The sequence below is a fragment of the Elephas maximus genome, chromosome 9 (assembly GCF_024166365.1).
Source record: "Elephas maximus indicus isolate mEleMax1 chromosome 9, mEleMax1 primary haplotype, whole genome shotgun sequence".
In the NCBI taxonomy this organism is placed as follows: domain Eukaryota; kingdom Metazoa; phylum Chordata; class Mammalia; order Proboscidea; family Elephantidae; genus Elephas; species Elephas maximus.
Genome location: NC_064827.1, coordinates 30,574,664 through 30,592,463, shown reverse-complemented (window position 1 = coordinate 30,592,463; position 17,800 = coordinate 30,574,664). Strand labels below are relative to the sequence as shown.

The window sequence follows — 17,800 nt, the reverse complement described above, 5'->3', positions numbered from 1 at the left end:
AGAGGAAAGGAAGAAAAACAGTGCATTTGCCTAGCTAAAGGTCCTGTTAAGAGGCAACCCTGGGCAGACGCAGGCCTGGACTAAGGATAATTCATGTTTATAACAAACAGTATGCTAATAGGAATAAAGCTGATTCAGCTGGAACCTAGGGAATTCATTAATAATTGTGAAAAACTTCAATAATAAGAAATAGCCTGACAACTCCAAACTGAAATCATACCCAAATAAGATGTTATACTCAAGACAATCTAAAAAAAGGCTCCTCATAGAATAAAGCAGTACAGTCAGGGCCAGGAGTGGATAGAATTCTCCCAAGGGGAATGGACCTACTACGCACAAATGGCTCAGGGGAAGCCACAGGCATTAGAGAAGCATTAGACATTGCCTGCTACTAATTCAATTCATTTAGCGTGATGTGACACATTCGAAATCCTAGACTACAACTGCTCTGTGATTGGATACTGGTTTATATGTATGAGGACCATGTTATTGAAAGAATGAGAGGTAAAAGTTAAGCTTTATAAAATTTTTTAAATAATAGCTTTATTGAGATATAATTCAAGTTAACATAAAACTCACTCTTTTAAAGTGTATAATTCAGTGGTGCTTAGTATATTCATAGAATTGTGCAACCATCACCACTACCTAATTTTGGAACATTTCCATAACTTTAAAAAGAAATCCCATCCCCATTACCAATCATTCATCCTCATTATTCCCCTTTGCACAGTCCCTGGCAATCACTAAGTCACTTCTTGTTTCTACTCTTACCATTTCATGTAATGGGAACCATACAATACGTGGTCTTTTGTGACTGGCTTCTTTCGTTTAACATAATGTTTTCAAGGTTCTTTCATGTTGTAGCACATATCTATACTTCATCTGTTTTTATTGCCAAACAATATTTCATTGTATGGATATACCACATTTTTTTATTCATTTATCAACTGATGGACATCTGTCTCTACTTTTTTGGCTATTATGAATAACGCTGTTACAAGCATTCGGGTAAAAGTTGTCGTGTGGACATAAGCTTTGAATTCTCTTGCATATATACTTAAGAGTGGATATAGAACTTATTTAAAAGTTAAATGGCACTGTAAAAAACAAATTAGGAAGCTCTTTCTCTGTTGATATGAAAATATAACCCAAGTGAAAATACAGACATTGTGCCTGGAATGCTACCAATTACTTTTTTTAAAAAGAGAGAAAGTTGATATTTTGTATTTGCTTGTATGTGCCAAGAAAAATACCAGGACATATACAGAAGAAAATTAACAATCCCTAATCCTTGTTTTCTATTTGAGATGGTGGGAGCTGGAGAATCAGAATCAAGACTGAAAACCACTTGAATTTCAAAAAAATTATAAATTTTAGAAGTTAAGTAATATTTAAGCTTATATAACCCTGTCTTTCTAAAAGTACTTTTCCCCACAAGAAGATGACATTTATCAAAAACTAGGGCCAAGGTCTTTAGGCTCTAAATGAGAAACGGTATTGGACTTGGAGATATAAACAGACCTTGACCTCAGCACAGCCATGCCAGATATTTATTAGCCGTTATGCTGTCACTCTGAGCCTTGCTTCCCTCATTTGTAAAATAGAAGTGATGACTATCTTCCTGGCACAGTTACTGAAGCAGATAATGAGACAATATCTATAATGCGTCTAGCACAGTGCCTGAAGTTGCAAGATACAGGGAAATATTATCGCTGCCATCTTTAGGAGAGAAAAATAGGACTGATAGATATGAGTGTAAAAGAAAGCAATTTGGAAATCACTGTAAACTGTAAATTAAGTCAAAAGCAGCAACATTATACAAATGTCTATCAGATTATGATGGATAAATAAAATGTAGTATATCCACACACTGGAATATTATTTGGCTATAACAAAAAAATGAAGTACTGAAACATGCTACAACATGGATGGAACTTGAAAATGTTATGCTTGAGTGAAAGAAGCCAGTAACAAAGGACCACATATTATAGGATTCCATTTACATGAAATGTCCAGAAAAGGCAAATTTATGCAGACAGAAAGTAGATTAGTGGCTGCCTAGGGCTGAGTTCCCTCAGTGAGCTCACAGCATAATTGTAGGTACAAACATGTAAACCCCCAAATTAAGATACAATGCAGTTGAATAATGCAAAAAGTGCTGGGACACAAAAAAGACAGAGCAATGAATTCTGACTTGGGGAGCTTGAGAACATTTTACTGGGTCTTGAATGAGTAGCTCTGGCAGAGAAGACAAAAAAGCATTATGTGCTCGAAGAGTTCGGGACACGCTCAATTCATAGCTGTGTTTAGATACAGACTCCAAACAGATGTAGAAATAAACCCAACAGTAAAACGTGGCTTAATATTTTAAAAAGGATGATATCTCTTCTTAAACAAAGCCTCAATAAATAAGCACAGTATTATAAGATGTTTACAGCCTTGATACTCCTTTCTCCTCCCTCTTCACCAGCTGCTAAAGAGAAAATCTAGCCATTAGTGTAGATAAATAAGATTCCCACACACCTGAGCAAATAGTAGCTGAAGACTTAGATATTAGAGTTAGGGTGATCCTCCGTAAATATCACTTGTAATTTAAAGGAACGGAACTCTTAGATACGGTCCACCCTGCCCTACTCCCAGCCCATTCAGCATCTCACCATTGTTCTATATGGGCAAATGAAGAGGGGAGGTCAAAAAGCTAGTAGGATTTCTTGGCCGCATATTATATTTGTATTAGGTTTGATGTGAGAAGAACTTCCCTATCTTGATGCAAATCAATTACCTAAAGTTTTAGTTGAAGAATTAGGATTTAGGAAACTATCGTATACATTCAATTTGCTGATAACTGCAGGCTAGTTTCTGCTATATGCTCAAACAAGAAAAAAAAATGACTGGATTTTTGCTCCTAGAACATATAACAATACATGCTTAGAGGTAGCTCTGCTTTTGCAGCTGAAGCAACGACAGTGGCTCTAGCTTGTATTTGTGATGCTTTACCACCTTTATTTAATCCTCAATTCAATCCCATAAGAATAAGAGTTCAGAAGTAATACTGTATTTTATGGAGGGCGAAACTCAAATACTAAAAGAGAAAAAAGTCTGGCAAATACACGCCTAAAACCCAGCTACCAATCAGACATTGGCAATCCTTTTACATTATTGTAACAGGAAGGGTGAGACTGAAAAATTGGAATGGGGTACACCTGGCAGGTTGGAATAGGAATGGAATACAGGCTCGTTCTCTTCCATTTGAAGGCAGCAGAGTAGGGGCATACAAGGGAGACATCAAAAGCCAATGCGCCAATATGGCATAGGGTGCCACATTCAAAAATGAGCCTTAGTTCTTACAGATCCTAGAATTTCCAAGCATTCGAGGAGCTTTACTGCAACTGGACTGTCCCGGATCAAGTAATCCACTGCATGTATTAAACAGTATGATGAGAAAAAAGGATTTCTTGCTCAAATATGTTGGAGAAGCACTAGGTTAAACAGGATTAGTTTTCTGCAGGATTCCTTAGGGCATCTGACTGCTAAGTGCCCTGGAATCTCAGAGAGGGAAAAAGATTGCACAGCATTTCCAAAACTTATTTCACAACAGGGCTACCCTCCCCCTCGTATTCCAGATGAACGTACTAAGAGCTCCCAGACCACTGCATTACAGAATGCTACACTCAATGTCAGAGTTTACACTCAAATAGACACTTCATCAGGAGGTGAGGTTAGCTGCACAGACACAAATCCCGCATTGACACTTTACTGAAGAGAAACAAGGGTGAACTGAGTACCTTTTGGCTGTCATCTCTGTAGCACTCCTGCTGTATCATTTCCAAAAGGTTTAGAGCCAACTGCTGCCTAGAGGGCCCTTCTTCAGCCACAGATATGCAGTCTTCCAAGGCAGTAGATGATAAAATCTGCAGAACTGGCATTGCTAGCAGCAGGGATGACTTTGGGATTTTCTGACCCTCAGCAAAAGAGAGGAGCTTCAAAGCTATTCATCAAAACAACGATTCAAGTTTTTACAAATCAATACCAGAGTCAAACAAAATGCTATTTTATTTAAGTAAGATACGTCAAAGAGTTTTCTTGCCCCTTTACAACTAGGTCAGATATGTAACTAACATGATAAATTTTATCCTTCTGGAAAAAAAAAAGGATCATAAAAATTAACTATTCTTCAAAACGAGGTGTTAACATATTTGTAAACAAAAAATTAATGATACTGTTAGAGAAAATGCATATATCATCAAGTATAAATCAATCCTCTTTTAGGTCAATATGAATTTTTAAAAAAGACAACCAAACTTTTGTCCTTTATATCCTGTCAGATTCTACCACTACCCTTAGCATGTGGAGCCAAGAGGCCACAGAATAGCCAGCAGACCATTGCTTGATCAGTGGATATCAATACCAAGACACATTCTTCCCTGACATAGCCCTCAGGGAACTGTATCAGCAGATAATTAAGTAATCAGTAAAACGAAGGAAAGCAGCCCTGGCAAATGGTGAGAAGCGCTCAGCTGCTAACCGGAAGGTCGGGCTCAAACCTAACAGGTGCTCTGTGGAAGAGCAAAATTGGTGATCTGCTCCTGTAACGATTAGAGCCTAGGATACCCTGTGGGGCAGCTCTACTCTGTCCTGTCTGGTTACTACAAGTCAGAACTGACTTGAGGGCACACAGCAAGATGAACCGGTGCTCTGCTTTACCTATGATTGCTCAGCAGATTGAAAAAGTTTCACATTCCATTTACAGCATAATAATTAAACCCATTTTTAACAAATGATTTTTTAAACTTGAAATTCAATTTACATATCACATACATAGACACAAATGCACAATAATTTAGTTACATGTATAGTCTCCTATACTACTAAATGAAATGAGAAAGACATAAATATACTTTTTCATGGTATACTTACTAGATGAACCCTGATTTACTAAAAGACTACTCATACACTTCAGAGCTATGATATCAAATCAGCTGATTTCCCCACTCCCACCAAAAACATTCGATAAGCCCTAAATCATGTCATGAGTTGCCAGTATTTTATTTTAAATCATTTAGAAATCAAATCTAAACATGGCATGAAGTACAAACACTTGCAATTCTAACATTACTAAACTACCTTCTTTGCCTAAACCTTGGTCTTAATCCATAATTGTCTCTGAGATATCATAAAAATATATTATCTTTACTAAAAGACAGAAAGCATATAGAACAAATATTTCTATATATTATAAATCTCTCAGGCATTTTTTTATCAATTGCTATTATATCAAGATCATCGTTAATGCTTAAGAAGCACAATATTTAATAAATGCTGTATATTTTTAAAGTTTGAAATAATCAATATTCTCTTAGTTATCCTATTACTTTGAACATCCTTTCCCAATGTACTAAAACAATAGTTCTTCCTTGCTTTTCAAAATGACACATTGGCTTAATAGTTTTCAGTAAGGTTTATTGGCTCTAATTAAGGTAACTTCAAATCAGAGGCACTGGTTTACAAGAGAAAGAATAAGTCTGCTCTGCAAGAAGTTATTAAAGTATCTGAGAATTTGACCCTATGTCATCCTTCTATTATACATGAGCCACAATAAAGGAGTGTAGCTTCAGAATTAGACATGAGCTTTCTCTAGGCTTTGAAATTTGTTTTGTCAAAAAACAAATAATATCCATTTACATGAAATGTCCAGAAAAGTCAAATCTATAGAGACAGAAAGCAGATAAATGTTTGCCTGGGTTTGAGGATGGGAATGGGGGACTGACTGCTAATGGGCACAAGGGGATTTTTAGGGATGTCAGCATGTTCTAAAACTGGATTGTGAAGATGGTTGCATAACTCTTTAAATTTACTAAAAAACTCTGAATTGTACACTTAAAAAATGGTGAATTTTATAACGTGCAAGTTATATCTCAATAAAGTTGTTATTAAAAAAGTAATAAAGCTAAAGCCATAAAACTAAGACTATCAGAAGTAGCAGCACTGGTAAGTTATATCTGTAGGAGGCCACCACATGCACGGCTATGAGAAAAACAAAGGCAAAAGCAGTTCAGAAATGGACTGGGGAAGAGGGGTACAAACGAGCATAGGGCCAATAGGCAAAAGCAAGGTTAGAATCAAAGCCTAAGAGCCAAGGACCCCCACCAGTGTGCCAAAGCATATTGTAAGTAGGGGAGCCCTGGTGACGTAGTGGTTAAAAGATTGGCTACTAATCAAAAGGTCAGCAGTTCAAATCCACCAACCACTCCTTGGAAACCCTATGGGGCAGTTCTACTCTATCCTATATGGTCACTATGAGTCAGAACCAACTCGATGGCAATGGGTTTAGTTTTGGTTTTTTGTAAGCAGAAAAGCAATCTACCTTCAAAATCATGATGAATTAAAATACCCAAAAGAATGAACTATACAATTGTTAATTACCTCAATTACCTCTGATTTCTTTAAAATCAGAGTGGGAATGTATCAAAGTATCATGGCACCATACAACATAATTTAGACAGATCCTCCTTTACTATACAGATTCTACTGCACCAAGTAAAGTGAGAACATTAACGTAAAGGCACATTTTAAAGGTGTGACTTGATTGCCAATCTGCCAGTTCTAGCAACTTGGTTCTTTACCACACTACTCTTAACTACAACATTTTTGTCTTTCCTTATCCCCACCCCCGCTTTTCTTTAAATCAATATTGGGTAGTCTGAAGACTATTATCTTTGATTTGATTTAGCTAGGTTAACACCAAAAAATAAACAAAAACCCATTGCCATTGAGTTGATTCCGACTCATAGTGACCCTACAGGACAGAGTAGAACAGCCTGAAGGGTTTCCAAGGAATGCCTGATGGATTCAAACTGCTGGCCTTTCAGTTAGCAGCTGACCTCTTAACCACTGTGCCACCAGGGCTCCAGTAAAGGTATAGAGAGTTTTAAAAAAGAACTGAGTAGTAAACACTTTCAAAAGTTTTTGTGCTATTGTTTCTCAGATTTCTGTACAACTGGTGAAAAAGCTGATAAGCCCTTCAATATATTTACAAATGTCACTGCTGTCTGATTTCGACTATAACCTCCAAATGGACAGCTGAAATATTTGGTAAATTGTGGGATATGGAGCCTTGCACAAGGTAACAGCTGGGTGGAAAAAAAAAAAAAATCTACTTGATGATGATTACTTAGGAAAATTTTAGAACAGAAACTCAAAATATCCAGCATTTCAAAGCATAACAGGATATAAAGTTCAAGTGACTCCTGACAACACTCATATTTGCGTTTTACTCTTGTGAGTGAATTTTTATTTACCTAGACTTAAGATCGGCTTCTGCTGACTTGCTGGAGTCTGCAGAAGAAGTAAAGCTACTCCAATTACGACCAGTTCAACAGGAAAGTCCTAAAAGAAAAAAGAAAAAAAAGAGTTCCTGAAAAAGTTCCCAGAGCAATAGCTTTAAAACACGTACCTAGAAAAGTATATTTAACATGAAAGACTGCAAACCTATGATACAAAATTATTTATAGCAAGTCTGCTCTACTAAAGAAAAGATGGGTGAATACCACAGTAGTTACATATAAATTCAAAATGTTATCATCTCATCTGAGCAAAAAGCAATAGGCTTTAAACCAAAACAATTCAGAGAAAAAAGTCGTTACATAACAGATCAACAAGTCTTCAAGATAGTTCATCTACGCAAGTCACTTGAAATACTTATTTTAAGAATATTTTATTTCTGAAAAATAGCTCAACTGTCAACTTACCTAATACAGACATCACTCATTTATATAACTTGGACAATGACTTACACAAAAATAAATGTTAATAAATCATGTTATTATAATAAAAGAAACATTAGCGTCCAAGTAACTGAGATTATTTCTAAATTACAGTAATTTATTAAGCATATTTAAATGTAGCAAAGCAATTACCATAGAAACTTATAATCATTAATTTCAACAAGTATATAAATAAAATGAAAAAGAAAAAAAAGGACATGTACATTAAATTCTAATTAAATGAAATCCAAGTAACATCAGATGTTACTTGAGGTTTCTAAGTAAAGAACACTTAATGAATTATGGAACTAAAGAAGAAAAGTCCAGCACACATTGCTCAAATTACTTCACTGTGAAATTTTACAGAAGCACCTCCAGAGCAGAAATACCTACAAATCATGAGGACAGAGAAAGGAAAAAAAAAAGGAAATCTGTGAGGTAGAGCCATGTGTTAAAAGACACACTTGAGAGAAAACAGTTTGGTCTGACACACAGAAATCATAATCTTGCAGATGCTATCAACTCTGGCCCAAATTAATAAATACCCTATTCTTTATCACATTATTCAGTGGATATCTCATTTTTACCATTTGAAAAATGAAAGCAGTCACACTGCAAAATCATCTAACCAAAAACCAAAACCAAACCTGCTGCCATCGAGTCAACTTCAACTCACAGCAACCCTACAAGACAGAGTGGAACTGCCCCATAGGGTTTCCGAGGAATGGCTGGTGGATTCAAACTGTTGACATTTTGGTTAGCAGCCAATCTCTTAACTACTGCGCCACCAGTGCTTGTTTATGGACTTCTAAAAAAACAGCAAAAAAGTACTATTCAAGTAGCCAAAAAGTGGAAACAACCCAAGTGTCCATCAACAGATGAATACATACACGAAATGTAGTATATACATACAAGGGAACATTACTCAGCCGTAAAGAGAAATGAGGTCCTGATACATACTAGGACATGAATGAACCTTGAAAACATTATGCAGGATGAAACATGTCAGACACAAAAGGACAAATATTGTATAATCCCACTTACATGAAATACATAGAATAGGCGAAGGTATAGAGACCAACGTTTATTAGTGGTTACTAGAGGGGGGAGGGAGGCAGGCTGAGAATCATTCCTTATGGGGCCTGAGTTTCTGTTAAGGGTGATGGAAAAATTCAAAAACTGATAATGGTGATGGGTGCATAACATGATGAAAGTAATTAACATCACTAAAATGTACATGTAAAAACTATTAAAGCAATAAATGTTTTGTTATATATGTCTTTCCACAATCCAAAAAAAAAAAATACCAAAAGAAGAAAATTAATTTGCAATATTTTTTGATGAAATACATTTCAATCTGTGCCTTTGGGGACTATCTGCATTCACTGTTTTGAAATACAGTTGAGAACAATGAAGCAATTGTTATCTCTGTGAGGATAATAAAACTATTTTGGAACTGATACACTTATAGTATATACCATCATATCATTCTTCACCATTATATTTTCCTCAATTTCATTTCACTTTCTGCATGTCCATAAAAAACAAAAAGAAAACCAGCAGTACCATTTAAATTTCAAATTTACTATCAACTTAAGAGGATCAGAGAAAATTAAAAGCTTTACTATATACTAATGCGGAAACCCTGGTGTCATAGTGGTTAAGAGCTATGGCTGCTAACTAAAGGATTGGCAGTTCAAATCCACCAGGCACTCTTTGGAAACTCTGTGGGGCAGTTTTACTCTGTCGTATATGGTCACTATGAGTCGGAATTGACTCAACAGCAACAGGTTGTTGTTTATTGTTACACACAAATGGTACCACTAGACAGCACTTTTCACACAGGCTGTCACTGGAAGGTCCAACAAAGTAGCTTTTTATGGGTTCCGAAAATGAACAGAAGCATTTTAAGTGTGTGGAACTTAAAAGGCATGGAGGTACAAATGAAAAATGGCATTCTCTAGGAAGGGTGAAGAGACTGGCCAAATCGGAACAAAGGATGAAAGAAGAGTTGTTGATCAAGACACCAAAAATAAGGATAACTGACAGTGGAAGATTAGAATAGATAAATCTTAAATTGCTTGCAATTCTGAAAGGCTACAAGTTTTTTGTTTTTTTTTCAAAGGACACCAAAGGATGGTACTATTTAATGAGATCTTTTAATAAAAGCCAGTTTTGGACCTCTGTTTTGTGCCACTTCAAATAGTACAGCTACTGGCTCTGCACAAGGGTAACCTGAAGATCCTCCTGCCATGGCCCACCATGCACCTCCTGCTTCCTGCCTTAGTACAGCAAGAGAGCTGGAAGTGGAGGAGAGGCAAAACCCCAAAGGACAAGTCTTCAGGAATCTGTGACAGAAGCCCGTGGATAAATGATTTCTCCTTTATTCTAGACCCTTCTAGAGGGTTTACGGCATATTTCATAAGGCTTCTCAGACGATTCTGTGGGATTAAGCAACTGGTTCCTTGTAGCAGTGGCCAATTTGATAATACTTACATTGCCTCTCCCACTTTCCCTATTTTACTCCTTTTGTCCTTTACAACTGCTCTCTGGCTTTGCATTCCAAATGAACTCCTCTCACAACAGGGAAGAGAGGTGGCTAGAGTTGGGTCATCTGACAGCTGTGTCTTAGAGACCTCAGTCCTTTCTTCACTCTGAGAGCTACCCAGTCTCTTCCTAATCAATACCATTTTTGCTTAATTATGCTAATCAGAATGTCAGAACGCATTTTTTTGCCTGAAAGAGAAAGAACCTTAAGTTATGGTCATTCGAATAGGCCTAAAAATAGCTCGACTAAGATCAAATCCACTGAAATTAAGATAGGTTAAGAAAAACATCCATTTTCAGTGAGCAATGATTCATTTCTGATTTTAAAAAGCAGAAAAAGAATAAAGAGGAAAAGAGAAGTTAATGTAATATTTGAAATGAATATCAAGCTGATAAATCCGGTGATACAGGAATGCAGGTACAGCCTCAAAATAGGTAATAAAACTGCTTTATCCTACTCTATTTTCTTTCAAATTATAGTGCATATAGGCCTGAAGGATATACGTTTGCCAATTAATCCTCCTAGTTTTCTTTTTTGACCTTAACCATCAAAAAATTTCATAACTATTTTAAGTTTTACTTACTTTTATTTCCTTCTAAAACTGTTAAAATACTGAACAGAAGGGAGACACAATGTAAATATGACCTTTTCTCACAGACATCATTTCATCATCCTAAATGAAATTAGTATTTTGTGATTCTACATTATATCCAAAAATATTTTAAAAATTATACTCAAGAGCCAACTTGAAGAGATTTCCACTGACCAAGGATGGAATAATTTGAGCTTCAGTGAGGATAATATCTGCAATAGACTGAAACACATAAAATATGTTTATATCTATGAGTTGAAAGTAATATTTTTTTTAATTGGTTAAGTAAAGGGAAAGAATCAAGCATATACCCTACTTTCCTATATAAATTCTACCACTGGAAAACCAAATAATAGGTGAGGGGGAGTTCCTTTTCATAGAAATATTCCAGCTAACAAATAAAGAAATGGCAGGATTAGAACATGATCACTTCTTTAACTCCTAATGAATTAATGGAACTAAGCACTAAGCATCAACAGCTATTAACATTGTAAAAAGAAAGACGAACACACATCAGTGCCGCCTATTGAAAGAAAGCACAACTCTCTATAGTCTTGAAAACAGAAAGCAAAACAAAACAAAGAAATCCTGAACTTCCTCAAGCCTCTAGAAAAAAAAAAACTACCTACATATTAACAGACAAATATATTACATTACACTATCAGGATGCAATCAGCAATATGCAGAATGTAGAAAACTCTACAGTTCAAATAATCTGGGTTTTTCAGCAGAAAAACTGCAGAAAAAACAAAGAGGTGAGGGAGGGGATAAAAGGTGGCCTCTTTTAGATTAAAACATACATGAAAGACAGATTTAAAACAAAAAAAAAGGAAAACTTTCATGGTATTTAGAGATACAAAGAAATTTAAGGAAGTGATTACTGTAAAAGTTAAGGTAAGTAGTTACTTTTACAGAGGAGGGAGGTTGTGATTAGGACAGGGCACATGAAGAACTACTGGGGTGGCTGGAAAAGTTCTGCTTCTTGACATGGGCGATAGAAGAGTGTTTGTCTTAAATGCAAAAACAATTTTTTTTAATCACCTAGTTAGATGTTTACCTGTTTTTTAATGACTATGCAAAGGCATTCAACTGTGTGGATCATAACAAATTATAAATAACATTTCGAAGAATGGGAATTCCAGAACACTTCATTGTGCTCATGAGGAACCTGTACGTAGAACAAAAGGCAGTTGTTGGAACAGAACAAGGGCATACTGCATGGTTTAAAGTCAGGAAAGGCGTGCGTCAGGGTTGTATTCTTTCACCATACCTAGTCAATCTGTTTGCTGAACAAATAACCCGAGAAGCTGGACTGTACGAAGGAGAATGGGGCATCAGGATTGGAGTAAGGCCCATTAACAACCTGTGATATGCAGACAACACAACCTTGTTTGGTGAAGTAAAGAGGACTTGAAGGACTTACAGAGGAAGACCAAAGACCATAGCCTTCAGTATGAATTATACCTCAACACAAAGAAAACAAAAATTCTTACAGATGGACCAATAAGCAACATCATGATAAACACAGAAAATACTGAAGTTGTCACAGATTTCCTTCTACTTAGATCCACAATCAATGCCCATGAAAGCGGAAGTCAAGAAATCAAATGATTTCTTGCATTGCATTGGGCAAATCTCTGCAAAAGACCACTTTAAAATGCTAAAAAGTAAAGATGTCACTTTAAGGACTAAGGTGCACCTGACCAAAGCAATGGTGTTTTTAATCTCCTCATATGCATGCGAAAGCTAGACAATGAATAAGGAAGATGGAAGAAGAATTGACGCCTTTGAATTACGGTGTTGGCGAAGAATATTAAATACACCGCAGACTGCCAGAAGAATGAACAAATCTGTCTTGCAAGAAGTACAGCCAGAATGCTCCTTGGAAGCAAAGATGGCAGACTTCGTCTCACATACTTAGAACACGTTATCAGGAGGGACTGTTTCCTGGAGAAGAACATCATGCTTAGTAAAGCAGAAGGTCACTGAAAAAGAGGAAGACTCAAATAAATGGACTGACACAGTGGATGCAAAAATGGGCTCAAGCATAACAAAGACTGTGAGGATGGTGCAGGACCGGGCGGTGTTTCATTCTGTTGTACATAGCACCCCTATGAGTCAGGACTGATTTGACGGCACCTAACAACAACAGGGTGCACGCTGAGGAGCCATGGTGGCACAGTGGTAAAGCACTCAGCTGCTAACCAAAAGGTTGGCAGTTCTAACTCACCAGCCACTCTGCAGGAGAAATACGTGCTTCCTTCAAGATTTACAGCCTTGGATTCTAGCTCACAAAAAAGTCTAGACTCTACTGGTCTGATAGAAACCAGAGAAACCCTGAGAGTATGGCTCCCAGATACCCTTACAGCTCAGTAATGAAGTCACTCCTGAGGTTCACCCTTCAGCCAAAGATTAGACAGGCCCATAAAACAAAATGAGACTAAATGGGCACACCAGCCTAGGAGCAAGAACAAGAAGGCAGGAGGGGCCAGGAAAGCTGGTAATGGGGAACCCAAGGTTGAGGAGGGGAAGAGTCTTGACATGCCGTGGGGTTGAACACCAATGTCACAAAATAATACGTGTATTAATTGTTTAATGAGAAACTAGCTTGCTCTGTAAGCCTTCATCTAAAGTACAACTAAATAAATAAATAAATAGCCTACAAGTGGCCATCCAAGGTACAATTGGTTTAAACAAAAAAAAAAAAAAAAAGCCTGCAAGTGGCCATCTAAGTTATATCTACTGCTCCCATCCTGGCTGGAGCAAAGGAGAATGAAGAAAACCAAAGACACAAGGGAAAGATTAGTCCAAAGGACTAATGGAACATGACTACCACAATCTCCACAAAATGAGCCCAGAGCAATTAGATGGTGCCCAGTTACCATTACCTACTGTTCTGGCAGGGATTACAATAGTGGGTCCCGCATAGAGTGGGAGAAAAATGTAGAACAAAATTCAAACTCACCAGAAAAAAAAAAGAGCAGGCTTGCTGGTCTGACAGACACTGGAGAAACCCCGAGAGCATAGCCCCTGGATACCCTTTTAACCCAGTACTGAAGTCACTCCGGAGGATCACCCCTCAGCCAAGGATTAGACAGGTCTATTAGGGCAAAACAACATCACACGTGAGGAACATGCTTTGTAGTTCAATCATGTATATGAGACTAAATGGGCACACCACATCAGCCCAAGACAAGAAAGCAGGAAGAGACAGGAAAACTGGACCAATGGAAACGGGGAACCTAGGGCGCAGAAGGGAAGAGTGTTGACAAATTGCAGGGTTGGCAATCAATGTCACAAAACAATTTGTGTATTAACTGTTTAATGAGAAACTAATTTCCTCTGTAATTTTTCCCTAAAGTACAATAAAAACAGAAAAATAAAAATGCAAAAAAAAAACCACATAGATTTACAGCCTTGGAAACCCTATGGGGCAGTTCTACTCTGTCTATAGGATCACTATGGGTTGGAACCAACTCAATAGCAGTGGGTTTGGATTTTGGTTTCTGAGGGTGCTAGGTGGCACAGTGGTAAAAAGCTCGGCTGCAAACCAAAAGGTCAGCAGTTCAAATCCACCAGCCCCTCCCTGGAAACCTAAGTGCAGTTCTACTCTGTCCTACAGGGTCACTGTGAGTCAGAATCAACTCAAGAGCAATGGGTTTGGATATTGGTTTTCGAGGGTGCTAAGTGGCACAGTGGTAAAGAGCTCGACTGCAAACCAAAAAATCAGCAGTTTGAATCTACCAGCCCCTCCTTGGAAACCCTAAGTGCAATTATACCCTGTCCTATAGGGTTGCTATGAGTCAGAATCGACTCAATGGCAACATAAATTGAAATGCAGATACTTGCAGTCCTCTTAGACCTGCTAATTTACTATCTCTAGGGGTTGGTCCCAGGCACCAGCATTTTTAATAAACTCTGTCTGATGATTTTTATGCATACTAGTTTTAACCATTTGACCGGACTATAAACTGTATGAACCTTGTCTGTTTTTACCTAATCCCTATAGCAAAATGTTTGCCATAAGGTGGCTGCTCAATAAATATATGCTAAATGGTGGGAGGGGGAAGAATACATAATAAAATCATCAGAGAGTGATAGTAAAAAGAAAAAAATTCTAAGAAATTATAATTGATAATACTGTTTACTACTCACATGAATCCAGTAAAAGCACATGGGAAAAATAAAGGGTTTAGCCTGCTAAGTACGTTATATATACAGTTAAGAAAAATAAAAAAAACCTCCTGGTAAATCTATATTTATCTACATAATACTAATACTATATTAACCTGTGATAAGAATATAAAATTATATAATTGTTATGGATTGAACTGTGACCGCCAAAAATATGTGTTGTAATTCCTAACCACTATGGCTGAGGCTAATCCCTGGTGGTGTAGTGGTTAAGAGCTACAGCTGCTAACCAAAAGGTCAGCAGTTCAAATCCACCAACCACTCCTTAGAAACCCTATGGGGCAGTTCTACTCTGTCCTATAGGGTCATTATGAGTCCTTTGGTTTTTGGTTTGTATGGCTGAGGTTACAAACCCATCTGGGAATGGATTGTGTTCATGTTAATGAGGCAGGATTAGCGTAAAGTGTATTTTGAGTCAATCTCTTTTGAGATGTAAAGAGATTAAATAAGCAATCTAGAAGCAGAGATGGGGAAAGAGAGCCACCAAGTCACATGAAGATCACCTGAGGGCAAATGCTCAGAAGAGACAAGGACCTTCCTCCAGAGCACACAGAGAGAAAATCTTCCCCGAGAGCCTACACCCTGAGTATGGACTTGTAGTCTCCTAAACTGAGAAAATAAATTTCTTTTTGTTAAAGTCACCCACTTGTGGTGTTTCAATCATACCAGCACTGGATAACTAAGACAGAATCTGGTACTGAGAAGTAGGGGTGCTGTTCTAACAAATACAAAAGTGTGGAAGTGCTTTTGGAATTGGGTAATAAGTAGAGACTGGAAGAGTTAGATGTTAAAGGCAATTCCGGTGAGGGCTCAGAAGAAAGCAAGGAGAGCTACAGAGAAAGTCTCTATCATCTTAGAGAATACACAGGGCATGAGCAACAGAATATTGTTAGAAACGTGGGCATTACACGTGCCTCTAGTTAGACTGTAAAAGAAAATGATGAACACGTGATTGGACAATGGAGGAAGGTCGATGCTTTTTATGCACTGGCAAAGAACTCGTCTGAATTATGTTCAAACGTTTGGTGGAAGGTAGAACTTGTAAGTGATAAACTCGGATATCTAGCCGAGGAGATTTCTAAGCATGACCTTAAAAGAGCTGCGTGGTTTCTCCTTGCTGCTTATATAGTAAAATGTGAGAATAAAGAGATGGACTTAAAAATGAACTGCGCAAAATGAAAACAAAAAGATTTGGAAAATTCTGTTGTACAAACTAAGGAAGCCTGTCCTAGAATGTTCACCAAGGGTGTGGCTACACAATCTTTCATTAAAGAGATTAAGCCTGAAACTGATGGCTCTAACCAACTACCACAGCTAAAAACCCATCTGTTCAGACTGAAGGGGACAGAAAAGAACTAAAGGGAAGAATGCTGTCTGCCTCTTGGAATTCTACGGGCAGGAACTAGGCCAAAGAGGCTACATCTGTTGTCCTTCAAGAAAAGACAAGGATCATCCCTGGAACAGCTTGGAGATCAGCAAAACTGTTGGAAGGGGCAAGGGAAACAGGGCCTTCTGGATTTCCAAGAGCGGGGCGGGGCGGGGAGGGCGGGGGCCGTGGTCTTCTGATCTTCGGCAACTCACTTCTGGAGTGTGAGGCTGCAATTAAGGTGTGCCGGTGGGGGGGGGGGGCTGCTAAACCCAAGGGACAGAAGGGGGAGTGGCCACTCAGATGGACTAGGAGAATGGGGTTATCCAAAGCCAAGGGAGCAGAGATGCCATCCCAGTGGGTCCAGAAAGCAGAGCTGAAACCCAGGGCTTAGGGGGTCTCCACCCAGAATTCAGAGGGGATGTCCAATGCCCAAAGTCTGGAGGTTAGGGTCAATCCCTAGATGGTCTCAAAGAAGAGAGGATTATTTTCAAGCCCTGAGAGCTAATGCAAATTGTTCTGCTGGATTTTGGACTTGCTTGGTGCCGGTTATTCCTTCTTTACCTCCAATTTCTCCTATTTGTAATGAAAATGTACAGCTTCTGCCTGTTTGCCCATTGTATTTTAGAAGCAGATAACCTGTATTCTAGATTTCACAGGTTCACAGATGAACAGGAATTTTGTCCTAGGATAGAATATGCCTAAAGTCTCACTCATACTTGATTTACATGCTTCAGAAGATGAGATTTTGGACTTAGAGTTGATTTAAGACTTTTGGAGTAACTGGATGGGATGAATAATGTTTTACACGTGCCCAACAGGTGGAATGTTATGGATTAAACTGTGTCCCCCAAAAATATGCGTTGTAGGTCTTAACCTCTAGGCCTGTGGTTATAATCCTATTTGAGAATGAGCTGTTTGTTATGTTAATGAGGTAAGACTAATATACGGTATATCTTGAGTCAATCTCTTTTGAGATATAAAGAGATTAAACAAGAAGCTAGAAGCAGAGATGGGGAAAGAGAAATGCCAAGGTAGACGAAGATGACCAAGGAGTAAAAGCTCAGAAGAGACAAGGACCTTCCTCCAGAGCCAACAGAGAGACAAAGCCTTTCACTAGAGCCAGTACCTTAAATGCAGACTTCTAGCTTCCCAAATTGTGAGAAAATAAATTTCTGTTTGCTAAAGCCACTCATTTGCGGTATTTCTTTATAGCAGCCCTGGATAAATAAGACAATAATCTATATCTATTACATTGCACAGTAATATAATATAGGAACATGTCATATAACAATTACGTTACATGTCATAAGTACAATACATAATTATATATATAT

General features: G+C 37.8%; 1 protein-coding gene across 4 annotated transcripts in view; it reads right to left on the bottom strand.

Annotated features, from left to right (window-relative positions):
* FOCAD (focadhesin) overlaps positions 1-17,800 on the bottom strand; it is a 307,707-nt gene that overhangs the window by 201,904 nt on the left and 88,003 nt on the right. For all 4 annotated transcript variants that reach the window (XM_049896729.1, XM_049896728.1, XM_049896730.1 and 1 more), the window contains 2 exons: positions 7,299-7,386; positions 3,786-3,988 (listed from right to left, as the gene is read on the bottom strand). In XM_049896729.1, the coding sequence (XP_049752686.1) occupies positions 3,786-3,988; positions 7,299-7,386 (291 nt within the window). The remainder of the gene's footprint in view (positions 1-3,785; positions 3,989-7,298; positions 7,387-17,800) is intronic.